The sequence below is a fragment of the Schistocerca cancellata genome, chromosome 3 (assembly GCF_023864275.1).
Source record: "Schistocerca cancellata isolate TAMUIC-IGC-003103 chromosome 3, iqSchCanc2.1, whole genome shotgun sequence".
NCBI classification, from domain to species: Eukaryota; Metazoa; Arthropoda; class Insecta; order Orthoptera; family Acrididae; genus Schistocerca; species Schistocerca cancellata.
The window spans coordinates 386,608,783-386,623,203 of NC_064628.1; the positions used below are offsets into that span (position 1 = coordinate 386,608,783).

Genomic DNA, 14,421 nt, shown 5'->3' on the forward strand with positions numbered 1-14,421 from the left:
GTCCTTAGGTTAGTTAGGTTTGCGTAGTTCTAAGTTCTAGGGGACTGGTGACCACAGATGTTAAGTCCCATAGTGCTCAGAGCCATTTGAACCATTTTTCTGAAGAGACTGCCTATAGTATGCTTGTCCGTCCTCTTTTGGAGATCCTTACCAGACAGGATTAACGAAGTACAACGAGAAAGTTCAAAGAAGAACAGCACGTTTTGTATTATCGAGAAATAGGGGAGAGAGTGTCACTGAAATGATACAGCATTTGGGGTGACATCATTAAAACAAAGGCGTTTTTCGTTGCAGCGGAATCTTCTCACGAAATTACAATCCCAACTTTCTCCTCCGAACGCGAGAATATTTTTTTGACGCCGACCTACAAATAGAGAAACGATAATCATAATAAAATGTGGAAAATAAGAGCTCACAAAGAAAGGTATAGGTGTTCGTTTTTTCCACGAGCTTTTCGAGACTGGAATAATAGTGAATTATTGTAAATCTGGTTCGATGAAGTCGCTGCTAGGCACTTAAGCCTGATTTGCAGAGTACACATGTAGATGTAGGCGTAGATGTAGACGTAGATGTACGAGTGAAATGGTGCGACAACTTGAAACGTACTCCAAAGTTGAAGGACGCCGAACAGAACAATTGTTGTGGGCAAAACGTCTAAATGGCACACAGATTCACCGTAAAATTCTGGTGGGATGTGGACCAAATGCAATGTCGTGTCCAGTTGTAGCGAAACGGTGCCAACCATCTGACCACCGCGGTACAGATGTGGGTGACGCTGATCGGGAAAGAAGGTCATCCACATCGACGAGAGATGACAGAGTCCACGTAATCGAAAAACGGAATCGCTGAAATAGCGGATTTTTCCGAGGGGAAGGAGGACGTATACACAGCGGTTCTCAAATGGCTCCATAACCAATAAGCGGGTTTCTATCGTCGAGCAGTTGAATGACTGGTAGAACGTTCCGGCCTTCTGCATCTACATCTACAAGTATACTCTCGAAGCCACCACGCGCTGGGTAACGGAGGGTACCCTCTACCACAATTAATTGTTCCATTCGCAGTTAGAGCGACGGAAAAACGAATGTCTGTTTGCCTCCGTATGAGCCCTAGTTTCTCGTGTCTTATCTTTGTGGTCCCTGCGCAAAATGTGTGTTGCCAGGAGTAGGCTCGTTTCGCAGTCAACTTCAAGAGCCGGTTCTCTAAAGTTACTCAGTGGTGTTCTTCGAAATGAATGTCTTTTTCCCTCCAAGGATTCCCGCTTGTGCTCCCGGAGTATATCCAAACACTAGCGTACTGATCAAATCCACCGGTAGTATAGCAGCTCGTCTCTGAATTGGTTCGATGTCTTCTTTCAATTCGACCTGGTGCGGATCCCAAACACTCGAGCAGCACTCAGGAATAGGTGACACTAGCGTCCTATATGCGGTCTCCTTTACAGATGAACAACACTTTCCTAAAATGCTCCCAGTAAACCGAAGTTGACCATACGCCTTCCCTACCACAATCCTCACATGCTCATTTCATTTCACATCGCATCACAACGTTACGCCCAGATATTTAAAAGACGTGAGTGTATCAAGCAGGACACATTACAGGTTTTTTTCCCTACTCATCCGCATTAACTTACATTTTTCTACATTAAGTGGCAGCTGTCACTCATCACATCAACTAGTAATTTTGTTTAGGTCATCTTGTATCAACCTAAAGTCACTTATCTTCATCACCTTCCCTGTACACCACAGCATTATCACCGAACAACCGCAGATTGCTGCCCACCCTGTCTGCCAGATCATTTACGTATATAGAAAATAACAACGGTCCTGTCACGCTTCCCTGTGGCACTCCTGGTGTTACCCCTTTCTCTGAAGAACATTCGCGTCGAGGATATCATACTGGGTTCTATTACTTAAGAAATCTTCGAGCGAGTCACATATCTAGGAGCCTATTCCATATGCCCATACCTTCGTGAACAGTCTGCAGTGGGGTACCGTGCCGAATGCTTTCCGGAAATCTAGAAATATGGAATCTAACTGTTGCCCTTCATCCATTGTTTGCAGTATGTCATGTGAGTTTCGCAGGAGCACGAGCGAGTTACAGAGACTTGGCGACCAAGTTGAAAAATGTGTCACTTTGAACGGTAGTGCAACGTGTAATAAAAGCTACTTCGCAAGGCATAATAGTGTATAGCTTACTTTTTGATGTCCTCTCGCCAACTGGCAACAAGAGTGAACTTGCAGACCAGAGGTCTGGAATTAACTGCAGCAATTCAAGTCATAGTAGTTCATTGATAAAACCAACAAGTTGCATTTGTGGAATACTAGAGCTATCCTGAACGAGAACTGAGACTTAATGCCCACAGGTAAGGCCGGTATTACACTATCAAATTTCTTTGTCCAATATCTTTGTCAAATATCTTTGTCAAAGAAATTTGATGGTGTAATAGGGAACTTCGTCAAATTTCGTGAAATATTTGATCAAATCTAGGGCCTCGCTGTTGATTTGATCAAAGAACTCGCTTGTCTTCTGTTCACAGCAATGTTACATGTTAACACGTGGAGCGCTAGCATCGCTGCAGCGTTCTGTCATGTGTAGTGTGTTTATAAACATTGCTGGTAAATACAATTGGTGTTTACCGACAGCTACAAAATTAATAGAGATGTATGAGGCTGATAAGGTGCTTCACAACATGAGGCTCCCTGAATACAAAAATAGCAATGAATCGGAGTGTTACAGTGAGCTTGTCTTCTGCAGATATAGCAATTCTTAAGTGAGTATTGTGCTTTGTGATATGAGGATACACTTCACTGAGCACATACAGAAATGTATGCTCATCCATTCCTAAGTAACTATAAGCTCACGTAACAAGTTTTGCTGAATGCTTTTATCGTGTCGTGGCAATTGTGGTACATGCAACTGCTGTGCATAGTAAGTAGTTATTGTCAGCCATCTTGAACTTTGACGAAAAATATGATGACAGTGTAATACCCCTTTTTACCGCCACGTCAAAGATCTTTGTCAAATATATTTGACGAATATTTGATCACATCCTTTGATCAAATCTTTGACAAAGAAATTTGATAGTGTAATACCGGCCTAAGTAACATACGAAGTGAAGTGGGGCGGGGTGCTCACCCCATCCGATGACGTAGAAGACGATGAGCGACCTCTCGGGCTGGAAGGCGGCGGCAAGCAGGCGGTGCAGGTAGAAGCCCTCGCAGAACATCCACAGGTAGTTGCTGCAGCGCCAGTACTTGGTGGTCAGCAGCAGCACGTTGCACAGCCACACGTCCTGTGGGCACCGCAGCAAAAGCAAGCGTCACGCACCTGGCCACACCGGTACTTTTAATCAGTAAACAGGGCGCTGTGTTCCTTTCGTCTAAACCTAGCTTTCAAAACTCGTTTACGGTAAAGGACTACAGCACCATTCCCCCTTTTATTTATCAAACAAACCCAAGAATGCCGAAATAGTGTTTAGTGTATCTGGGATTGTAAAACAGTTAAGATCCTTACACGTCAGGAATGCATCTGGCCCTCCCCGTAAGATTATACGAGATGCATTCAAGTTCTAAGGCCTCCGATTTTTTTTATCCGGACTGGAAAGAGATAGAAACATGCGCATTGTTCATTGTCAATACGTTCCAGAGATGGCAGCACCGTACGGCAGATGGAATTTTACTGCTAGCGGCGAGAATGAGAACTGTTTTAAATACTTAAAATGGTGACGTTTTTCTTACTTGAACAGCGTGCAATCATTCGTTTTCTGAATTTATGTGGTGTGAAACCAATTGAAATTCATCGACAGTTGAAGGAGACATGTGGTGATGGAGTTATGGATGTGTCGAAAGTGCGTTCGAGGGTGCGACAGTTTAATGAAGGCAGAACATCGTGTGACAACAAACCGAAACAACCTCGGGCTCGCACAAGCTGGTCTGACGGCATGATCGAGAAAGTGGAGAGAATTGTTTTGGGGGATCGCCGAATGACTGTTGAACAGATCGCCTCCAGAGTTGGCATTTCTGTGGGTTCTGTGCACACAATCCTGCATGACGACCTAAAAATGCGAAAAGTGTCATCCAGGTGGGTGCCACGAATGCTGACGGACGACCACATGGCTGCCCGTGTGGCATGTTGCCAAGCAATGTTGACGCGCAACGACAGCATGAATGGGACTTTCTTTTCGTCGGTTGTGACAATGGATGAGACGTGGATGCCATTTTTCAATCCAGAAACAAAGCGCCACTCAGCTCAATGGAAGCACACAGATTCACCGCCACCAAAAAAATTTCGGGTAACCGCCAGTGCTGAAAAAATGATGGTGTCCATGTTCTGGGGCAGCGAGGGCGTAATCCTTACCCATTGAGTTCCAAAGGGCACTACGGTAACAGGTGCATCCTACGAAAATGTTTTGAAGAACAAATTCCTTCCTGCACTGCAACAAAAACGTCCGGGAAGGGCTGCGCGTGTGCTGTTTCACCAAGACAACGCACCTGCACATCGAGCTAACGTTACGCAACAGTTTCTTCGTGATAACAACTTTGAAGTGATTCCTCATGCTCCCTACTCACCTGACCTGGCTCCTAGTGACTTTTGGCTTTTTCCAACAATGAAAGACACTCTCCGTGGCCGCACATTCACCAGCCGTGCTGCTATTGCCTCAGCGATTTTCCAATGGTCAAAACAGACTCCTAAAGAAGCCTTCGCCGCTGCCATGGAATCATGGCGTCAGCGTTGTGAAACATGTGTACGTCTGCAGGGCGATTACGTCGAGAAGTAACGCCAGTTTCATCGATTTCGGGTGAGTAGTTAATTAGAAAAAAAATCGGAGGCCTTAGAACTTGAATGCACCTCGTATGTTGACTGTGCTACAAATATAGCACCACTCTTATATCAGAGGTCATTCGAACAGCGGAAAGTTCCAAGGCACTGAACAAGGCCCAGGTCATAGCAATCTATGAAAAGGGGAGAAGATCGAATGCACATAATTACCGGCCAGTTACACTGACATCGATTTCTTGTAGAATTAAGGAACGTATTTTGTGCTCAGACATAATGACCTTTCTAGACTCTGAGGAGCTCATCTGCAGAAACCAGCAAGGTTTTATGGAACAGCGGTCATGCGAAACACAGCTGGCCCTCTTTGTGCATGATATGTAACAGGCTCTAGATACCGGCTCCCAGGTTGGTGCCATATTTCTCGAAAGGCTTTCGACTCAGTTCCGTGCTGTCGCTTGCTCCAAAAAGTGCACGCTTACGGTGTATCGGATTACATATGCGATTGCATAGAAAGTTTTCTAATAGATAGGGAGAAGTATGTCGTCCTGAATGGGTGACTTCAACAGAAACAAGCATAACTTCAGGTGTGCCCCAGGGCAGAGTAATAGGTCCGCTGCTTTTTACGATTTACATAAACGATCTGGTTGATGGTATTGACAACGGCATTAGACTGTTTGCCGATGATGCTGTAGTCTACAGGAAAGTAGTATCACACGAAAGTTGTGAACAAATCAATGAGGATTTGCAGAAAATAAATGCGTGGTGTAATGACTGGCAGTTATCTCTCAATATTAATAAATGTACCCTACTCCGCATAACAAAGCCAAAATCTCCATTAATGTACGAGTACAAAATAAATGCCCAGTCTCTGGAAGGAGTAACATCCGTCAAGTATCTGGATGTGACTATTCGAAATGATTTCAAATGGAATAATCAGATTACACAAGTAACGGGCAAGTCGAACTCTAGATTGCGATTCACTGCTAGAATCCTGAAGAGATGCAGTCCTTCAACAAAGGAAATTGCTTTCAATACGTTAGTTCGTCCAGTCTTAGAGTATTGTTCGTCTGTATGGGACCCTTACCAGTTGGGTCTAATTCAAGAGATTGAGAAGGTCCAAAGAAGCGCGGCAAGATTCGTGACTGGTACATTTAGACATCGCGAGAGCATTACAGATCTCATGGAAAGTTTGAAGTGGGACACACTTGCAGATATACGACGAGCGAAACGGAAGGGGCTGCTCACTAAATTCCGAAATCCGATCTTCGCCGAGAATGTAGAGCATATATTATTACCACCAACTTTCAAATCGCGTAATGATCACCATTCAAAGATAAGGGAAATTAGAGCTCGTATTGCGGCGTTCAGACAGTCGTTTTCCCCTCGCGCGATCCGTGAGTGGAACAAAGGGCGGAGGAAATATGGTGGCTTGCGGAATATATATGTAGATGTAGATTTGGAAGCTGCTGTTATGAAGTGTCGTGAAGTCGATTCTGACGGCCGGCATGCCAGGAGATTCAACAAGGTGCGCGAATTCTACGTGTATTTGTTCCATTACCTCTTAATCTGTAATCCATAATTTAAACAAACTATGAATACGCTTTACTTATTTACATTACCGTCACCTCTTTAACAGCGTGTTGGTCCACCCTTGGAACTCAATTCACCAGCGATTCTGCTTAGCAGCAGATGGACATGTCATTGGTAGGTTTCTGCCCTACATGTGTTGCACTGGGCTGAGATCAGACGAATTTCGCGACCAAGACATGAAAATGAGTTTATTATTGTTCCCCTAAAACCGCTGTATCACGATTCTGGCCTTGCAAAATGGACAGTTATCCTGCCAGAAGATGCTGTCGCTGTTGGGAATACATCGAGCATGAGAAGGTGATGTTCATGCAGTCCACAGCTGTCATTCGATTAGTACCAGAGGTCGCATCTACGGCCCATTGATTGACCCTCATAGCAAACTACTGCACACACCGGCCTTCGAGTTTGAGACGGTGCACGATTGAAGCATCTATTCGTATTTGGACATGACCATCGATCGGATATAATGATAAACGCCGTTCATCCGACCAGTATAAACCACGGTCCAGTCTCGATAATCTCGCGCCCACTACAAACACAAATCATGACGTCATCAGATCTGCCACAGATCCTAATTTACAGAGGTCTATGTGATGAAGCATGTGCGTCGTGGCGGGTTGGTCGCTCATTATCCATTAAACAATCGGTCCACGCACCTCCATATGTTTCAGGTTGTCTCCCCCTTCACACTGCGAGGTTAGATACTGGTTTAGCCAACAAAAGCAGCGTTGACGAAAATTCGACTAAATACCTACCACGCAATGGCCACATAACTGCAGTCCATGGGCAAGTTAGTTATACTATCGAGTGTTCGGGATTCTTACATGATTCGGTAGAAAAAAACGCCTAAAATTTTATTTATATTGGTTTATTGTCTTTAAAACACGGAATATCCCGACTTAATTATGCAATTTTGCTGACCGTCTCTGTTACAAGCTCACACCCGAAAGTAGCCAAAAGATATTCTGCCCCACTAGATACTTTAAACGTACTACACAGTCACTGACCCACGACTACTTGCGTCTTAACGCATTCACTCGTTCAGTAGACTCCTTGTAAAGAAATGCTCTCCATACTGTCTTGCAATCTGGACGAAACACTCCACGCGGAGTTCATGTACGACATGAAATGTTCACACGCGAATATCTCCTAAAACAAATCACTCACAAAGCTGAAACTTCCACAAATTACTCAATACTGTAATCGCCTTTCGTCAACAACACGAGAACCGGTCAAACGTGCGAATTTCTTCATTGTGGCACATATTTGATCACCGTGGTTGAACATCGATGTTACAAGAAGACGGCTCGCGAGCGACTATATCGTCTCACAGATCTGCAGCACAAAGCCCTATTCAAATGCGCTGAAAATGCTGAATTCCTATTGGTTATTGTGTTAAGCAGCCAATAAGATGAATTCGAACACTTCCATACTCGCTGTTTTCTTATGTCAGCCAACCAGAGTGTCACAAGTAATTTAGATTAGAAATCATATAATTCCAAAAGTAAATTAAATTTAATGAAAACAAAATACTATTCCTTTTCACACAATAAATTAGTAATAAAATTTAATATTCCTTCTGCCTGACTTTTACAAAATCAAGTTCGCTTGGGCATACATGACAAATTCTCCTCTTGCAACAACTTTTTGACGCATACGTTTTAGTAAAATATCACATTCTTACTTTATGTATGTCCTCCATTCACTCTCTCAGTCTCTCCAAAATACTCACACAATCAAAAAACGATGAAATAATAATTTTCTAAAGTACTTTTAATTACGTCAGAAATCTGTGGTAATGGAAGTAAAGAAAATTCCAGAACATTGGATTATATGAAACTACCCTCTTGCCTGTATTTTCAACTGATGCTATAGATGTATACATTACAGTCTCTAACTCAGTTTCACAATTTCAGCACCGCTTTTATGTAATTTAGGTTAAAAATTTTACCTACGAAAATATTGATGTTGTAGATTTGAAATTTAAAAGTATGGTTGTGTTATCCATAGAATTTGGTATACTATGTATGAAAAGGATCGATTGATATTTGATAGTACTTCTTCAAATTAGAGTATGTGTAACGTATTGCTTGCAGCGTTAGTCAAGTACACGCCCCGCTCGGCCCAGTAGCCAGCGTCAGCTGTGCCAGGGTGAGAGCCAAAATCTGCTCTCCTCTCGGCTCCACGGCAAGCGACACTTTCAGTGCAAGACGGTAGCACATAATAATTTGCTACGTTACACATGGATCTTCAACACCTTGCAGCCTACTTATATTTTCACCGTCGTTCACCCACTTTCCACAGACGCTCACTAAGGCAGCACGCCAATAGCTGACCACGTTCGCCGTTTCCGTTATGCTCCTTAGCAGGCAATGGGCCATTATAATTTGTCAAAGCTTAGTAGTGGGTTTTCCCATTTGCGGCCCTTATCGTCCCTACAGTGATTTCCCAATCGCTTCTGCTCCTCTCATGTACTTTCCTTACCACGTCACATGCCCGCCTTAACACCACCACGCGACATTCCATTCCGTTGTGGGCGGTAGTCATAATGGGTTGTCTCATCAGTGTGTTATTGAAATATTAGACCTGTTGTAAGATTTAAATGGCATTCTTATTAAGAGGACCATTTTAGTCATAAGATCTGATATTGCTATTGTCAGTACTGCCTAATCAACGTATCTGCCAAAATGACAGGACAGTACGAGCGAATGTAAAATGGTCTGTTTAGCCTGCAGTATCGTATATCGGAGTTACGAGAAGGGAGACGCTACCAGATGCAAACTAACAGTACACTTGTTAGTGAACATTAATATGGGGTGTGTGCAGTCTTCGCCTTCACGACTGTGTGAACTCTGCTAGTAACACTTTCAGCGAAGAATGTGAGTGTCTGTGGACGAACAGTCACGCACCCTTCCACAAGAGCCCAAACCAAAGACGATAGTAATATTCGACGCTGAGACCTCGAGTGAATACGACGTTGTAACTCATCCCTAAGGCATTCCGTTGAATTTATCTCCGGGATTCTGGGCAGGCTTCTCCATTTCAGGAATGTTATTGTCCACGGACCCTTGATTCATAGACTCGACTTTATGACAGTCTCGATTGCCACGCTGTTACAATCGATCATCGTCTCTGAACTATTCCTCTATTGCGTGCACTACACAACTGCGGTAAAATGTCTTCCTATGCATCCGCATTCAGCGTTTTATGAATCGCAATAAGGGGACCACACCCTAATCACGAAAAACATCCGCATACCATAACACTACCTGCTCCGCACTTCACTGCCGGCTACACACGTTGGCAGGTAACGTTCTGCGGACATTCACCACACCCAAACCGTTCCACAGGATTGCCACAGAGTACAGCATGATTCGTCAGTACAAATGACTCCTTTCCACTGGTTCGCTGTCCAGTAATGTCGCTCTTTACACCATCTCAAGCGCCGCTTGATGTTAGCAGAAATCCGTGCCTCATGAAGATCCCCTCGACAATTGCTCCCCTTTCTTTTCAAGTCCGTACGCACCGTCATTGTACTAGCCGCATTGCTGATGGAACATTTACGTTTACCTCTGCATGGATACCCTGCAAATCACATTTAAGTGCCTGGCAGAGGGTTTATCGAACGACCTTCATAATAACAGCGCGTGGAAAAAACGAACACCTATATCTTTCCGTGCGTGCTCTGATTTGTCTTATTTTATTATTATGATAGTTTTTCCCTACGTAGATAGGCGTCAAAACACTATTTTCGCATTCGGAGGGGAAAGTTGGCGATTGTAATTTCGTCAGAAAATTGTGCCTCAGCGAAAAACGCCTTTGCTTTAAAGATGTCCACCCCAAATCCTTTATCGTATCCCTAACACTCCTTCTCCTATTTCGCGATAATACAAAACGGGCTGCCCTTCTTTAAACTTTCCCGATGTACTCCGTCACTCCTATCTGGCAAGGAACCCACACTGGACAAGTGTAGTTTAGACAGTCTCTTTAGTAGATCTGTTACATTTTCTAAGTGTCCTACCAATAAAACGCAGTCTTTGATTAACCTTCCCCATAACATTTCCTGTGATCTGTTACATTTTCTAAGTGTCCTACCAATAAAACGCAGTCTTTGATTAACCTTCCCCATAACATTTTCTATGATCTGTTACATTTTCTAAGTGTCCTACCAATAAAACGCAGTCTTTGGTTAACCTTCCCCACAATATTTTCTATGTGTTCCTTCCAATTTAAGTTGTTCGCAATGGTAAATCCTAGATATTTAATCTTCCCCATGAACCATGGACCTTGCCGTTGGTGGGGAGGCTTACGTGCCTCAGCGATACAGATGGCCGTACCGTAGGTGCAACGACAACGGAGGGGTATCTGTTGAGAGGTCAGACAAACGTGTGGTTCCTGAAGAGGGGCAGCAGCCTTTTCAATAGTTGCAGGGGCAACAGTCTGGATGATTGACAGATCTGGCCTTGCAACACTAACCAAAACGGCCTTGCTGCGCTGCTACTGCGAACGGCTGAAAGCAAGGGAAAACTACAGCCGTAATTTTTCCCGAGGGCATGCAGCTTTACTGTATGATTAAATGATGATGGCGTCCTCTTGGGTAAAATATTCCGGAGGTAAAATAGTCCCCCATTCGGATCTCCGGGCGGGGACTACTCAAGAGGACGTCGTTATCAGGAGAAAGAAAACTGGTGTTCTACGGATCGGAGCGTGGAAAGTCAGATCCCTTAATCGGGCAGGTAGGTTAGAAAATTTAAAAAGGGAAATGGATAGGTTAAAGTTAGATATATTGGCAATTAGTGAAGTTCGGTGGCAGGAGGTGAATACAGGGTTATAAACACAAAATCAAATAGGGGTAATGCAGGAGTAGGTTTAATAATCAATAAAAAAATAGGAATGCGGGTAAGCTACTACAAACAGCATAGTGAAAGCATTATTGTGGCCAAGATAGACACGAAGCCCATGCCTACTACAGTAGTACAAGTTTATATGCCAACTAGCTCTGCAGATGATGAAGAAATTGATGAAATGTATGATGAGATAAAAGAAATTATTCTGGTAGTGAAGGGAGACGAAAATTTAATAGTCATGGATGACTGGAATTCGAGAGTAGGAAAAGGGAGAGAAGGAAACGTAGTAGGTGAATATGGATTGCGGAGAGAAAGGAAACAGGAAGCCGTCTGGTAGAATTTTGCACAGAGCATAACTTAATCATAGCTAACACTTGGTTCAAGAATCATGAAAGAAGGTTGAATACATGGAAGAACCCTGGATATACTAAAAGGTATCAGATAGATTATATAATGGTAAGACAGAGATTTAGGAACCAGGTTTTAAAGTGTAAGACATCTCCAGGGGCAGATGTCGGCTCTGACCACAATCTATTGGTTATGAACTGTAGATTAAAACTGAGGAAACTGCAAAAAGGTGGGAGTTTAAAGAGACGGGACCTGGATAAAATGAAAGAACCAGAGGTTGTACAGAGTTTCATGGAGAGCATAAGGGAACAATTGACAGGAATTGGGGAAGAAATACAGTAGAAGAAGAATGGGTAGCTTTGTGGAATGAAAAACTGAAGGCAGCAGCGGATCAAGTAGGTAAAAAGACGAGGGCTAGTAGAAATCCTTGGGTAACAGAAGAAATACTGAATTTAATTGATGAAAGGAGAAAATATAAAAACACAGTAAATGAAGCAGGCAAAAAGGAATACAAACGTCTCAAAAATGAGACCGACAGGAAGTGCAAAATGGCTAAGCAGGCATGGCTAGAGGACAAATGTAAGGATGTAGAGGCTTATCTCACTAGGGGTAAGATAAATACTGCCTACAGGAAAATTAAAGAGACCTTTGCAGAAAAGAGAGCCACTTGTATGAATATCAACAGCTCAGGTGGAAACCCAGTTTTAAGCAAAGAAGGGAAAACAGAAAGGTGGAAGGAGTATATAGAGGACCTATACAAGGGCGATGTACTTGAGGACAATATTATGGAAATGGAAGAGGATGTAGATGAAGATGAAATGGGAGATACGATACTGCGTGTAGAGTTTGACAGAGCACTGAAAGATCTGAGTCGAAACAAGGCCCCGGGAGTAGACAACATTCCATTGGAACTACTGACGGCCTTGGGAGAGCCATTCCTGACAAAACTCTACCATCTGGTGAGTAAGATGTATGAGACAGGCGAAATACCCTCAGACTTCAAGAAGAATATAATAATTCCAATCCCAAAGAAAGCAGGTGTTGCCAGATGTGAAAATTACCGAACTATCAGTTTAATAAGTCACAGCTGCGAAATACTAACGCGTATTCTTTACAGACGAATGGAAAAACTGGTAGAAGCCGACCTCAGCGACGATCAGTTTGGATTCCGCAGAAATGGTTGAACACGTGAGGCAGTACTGACCCTACGACTTATCTTAGAAAATAGATTAAGGGAAGGCAAATCTACATTTCTAGCATTTGTAGACGTAGAGAAAGCTTTTGACAATGTTGACTGGAATACTCTCTTTCAAATTCTAAAGGTGGCAGGGGTAAAATACAGGGAGCGAAAGGCTATTTACAATTTGTACAGAAACCAGACGGCAGTTATAAGAGTCGAGGGGCATGAAAGGTAAGCAGCGGTTGGGAAGGGAGTGAGACAGGGTTGTAGCCTGTCCCCGATGTTATTCAATCTGTATATTGAGCAAGCAGTAAAGGAAACAAAAGAAAAATTCGGAGTGGGTATTAAAATCCATGGAAAAGAAATAAAAACTTTGAAGTTCGCCGATGACATTGTAATTCTGTCAGAGACAGCAAAGGACTTGGAAGAGCAGTTGAACGGAATGGACAGTGTCTTGAAAGGAGGATATAAGATTAACATCAACCAAAGCAAAACGAGGATAATGGAATGTAGTCGAATTAAGTCGGGTGAAGCTGAGGGAATTAGATTAGGAAATGAGACACTTAAAGTAGTAAAGGAGTTTTGCTATTTGGGGAGCAAAATAACTGATGATGGTCGAAGTAGAGAGAACATAAAATGTAGACTAGCAATGGCAAGGAAAGCGTTTCTGAAGAACAGAAATTTGTTAACATCGAGTATAGATTTAAGTGTCAGTAAGTCGTTTCTGAAAGTATTTGTATGGAGTGTAGCCATGTATGGAAGTGAAACATGTAGAATAAATAGTTTGGACAAGAAGAGAATAGAAGCTTTCGAAATGTGGTGCTACAGAAGAATGTTGAAGAATAGGTGGGTAGATCATGTAACTAATGAAGAGGTATTGAATAGGATTGGGGTGAAGAGGATCTTGTGGCACTACTTGACTAGAAGAAGGGATCGGTTGGTAGGACATGTTCTGAGGCATCAAGGGATCACAAATTTTGCATTGGAGGGCAGCGTGGAGGGTAAAATCGTAGAGGGAGACCAAGAGATGAATACACTAGGCATATTCAGAAGGATGTAGGTTGCAGTAAGTACTGGGAGATGAAGAAGCTTGCACAGGATAGAGTAGCATGGAGAGCTGCATCAAACCAGTCTCAGGACTGAAGACAACAACAACAACAACAACAACAGATATTTAATTGAATTTACGGCCTTTAGATTTGATTGATTTATTGTGAACCAAAGTTTAACGTATTCCTTTTAGCACTCACTGTGGGTAACATCCCTCTTTTCATTATTTAGGGTCAATCATGAATCATCGCACCATACATGTGTCTTTCCTAAATAGTTTGCAATTTGCTTCGACACTAGAAATCACTTCTGTTTTACTTGATGTCTTTCCTTCAATTACTACGAACTGTGACCTCTCTGACAGGAAATAACGAATCCAGTCAGATAACAGACGATATTCCATAAGCACGCAATTTCACTACAAGCCGCTTGTTTGGTACGGTATCGAAAGCCTTCTGGAGATCTAGAAGTACTGAATCAATCTGAAATCTCTCGTCAATAGCACTCAACACTTCATGTCAGTAAAGAACTAGTTGCGTTTCACGAGAACGACGTTTTCTAAATCTGTGTTGACTGTGTGTCAATATAGCGTTTTCTTCGAGGTAATTCGTAATATCCGGACACAAAATATGT

At 42.9% G+C, this 14,421-nt stretch overlaps 1 protein-coding gene across 1 annotated transcript in view; it reads right to left on the minus strand.

The window, feature by feature from the left end:
* LOC126176324 (calcitonin gene-related peptide type 1 receptor-like) overlaps positions 1–14,421 on the minus strand; it is a 170,806-nt gene that overhangs the window by 67,610 nt on the left and 88,775 nt on the right. The window contains exon 5 of the mRNA XM_049923474.1: positions 3,133–3,289. Coding sequence (XP_049779431.1) covers positions 3,133–3,289 — 157 coding nt within the window. The remainder of the gene's footprint in view (positions 1–3,132; positions 3,290–14,421) is intronic.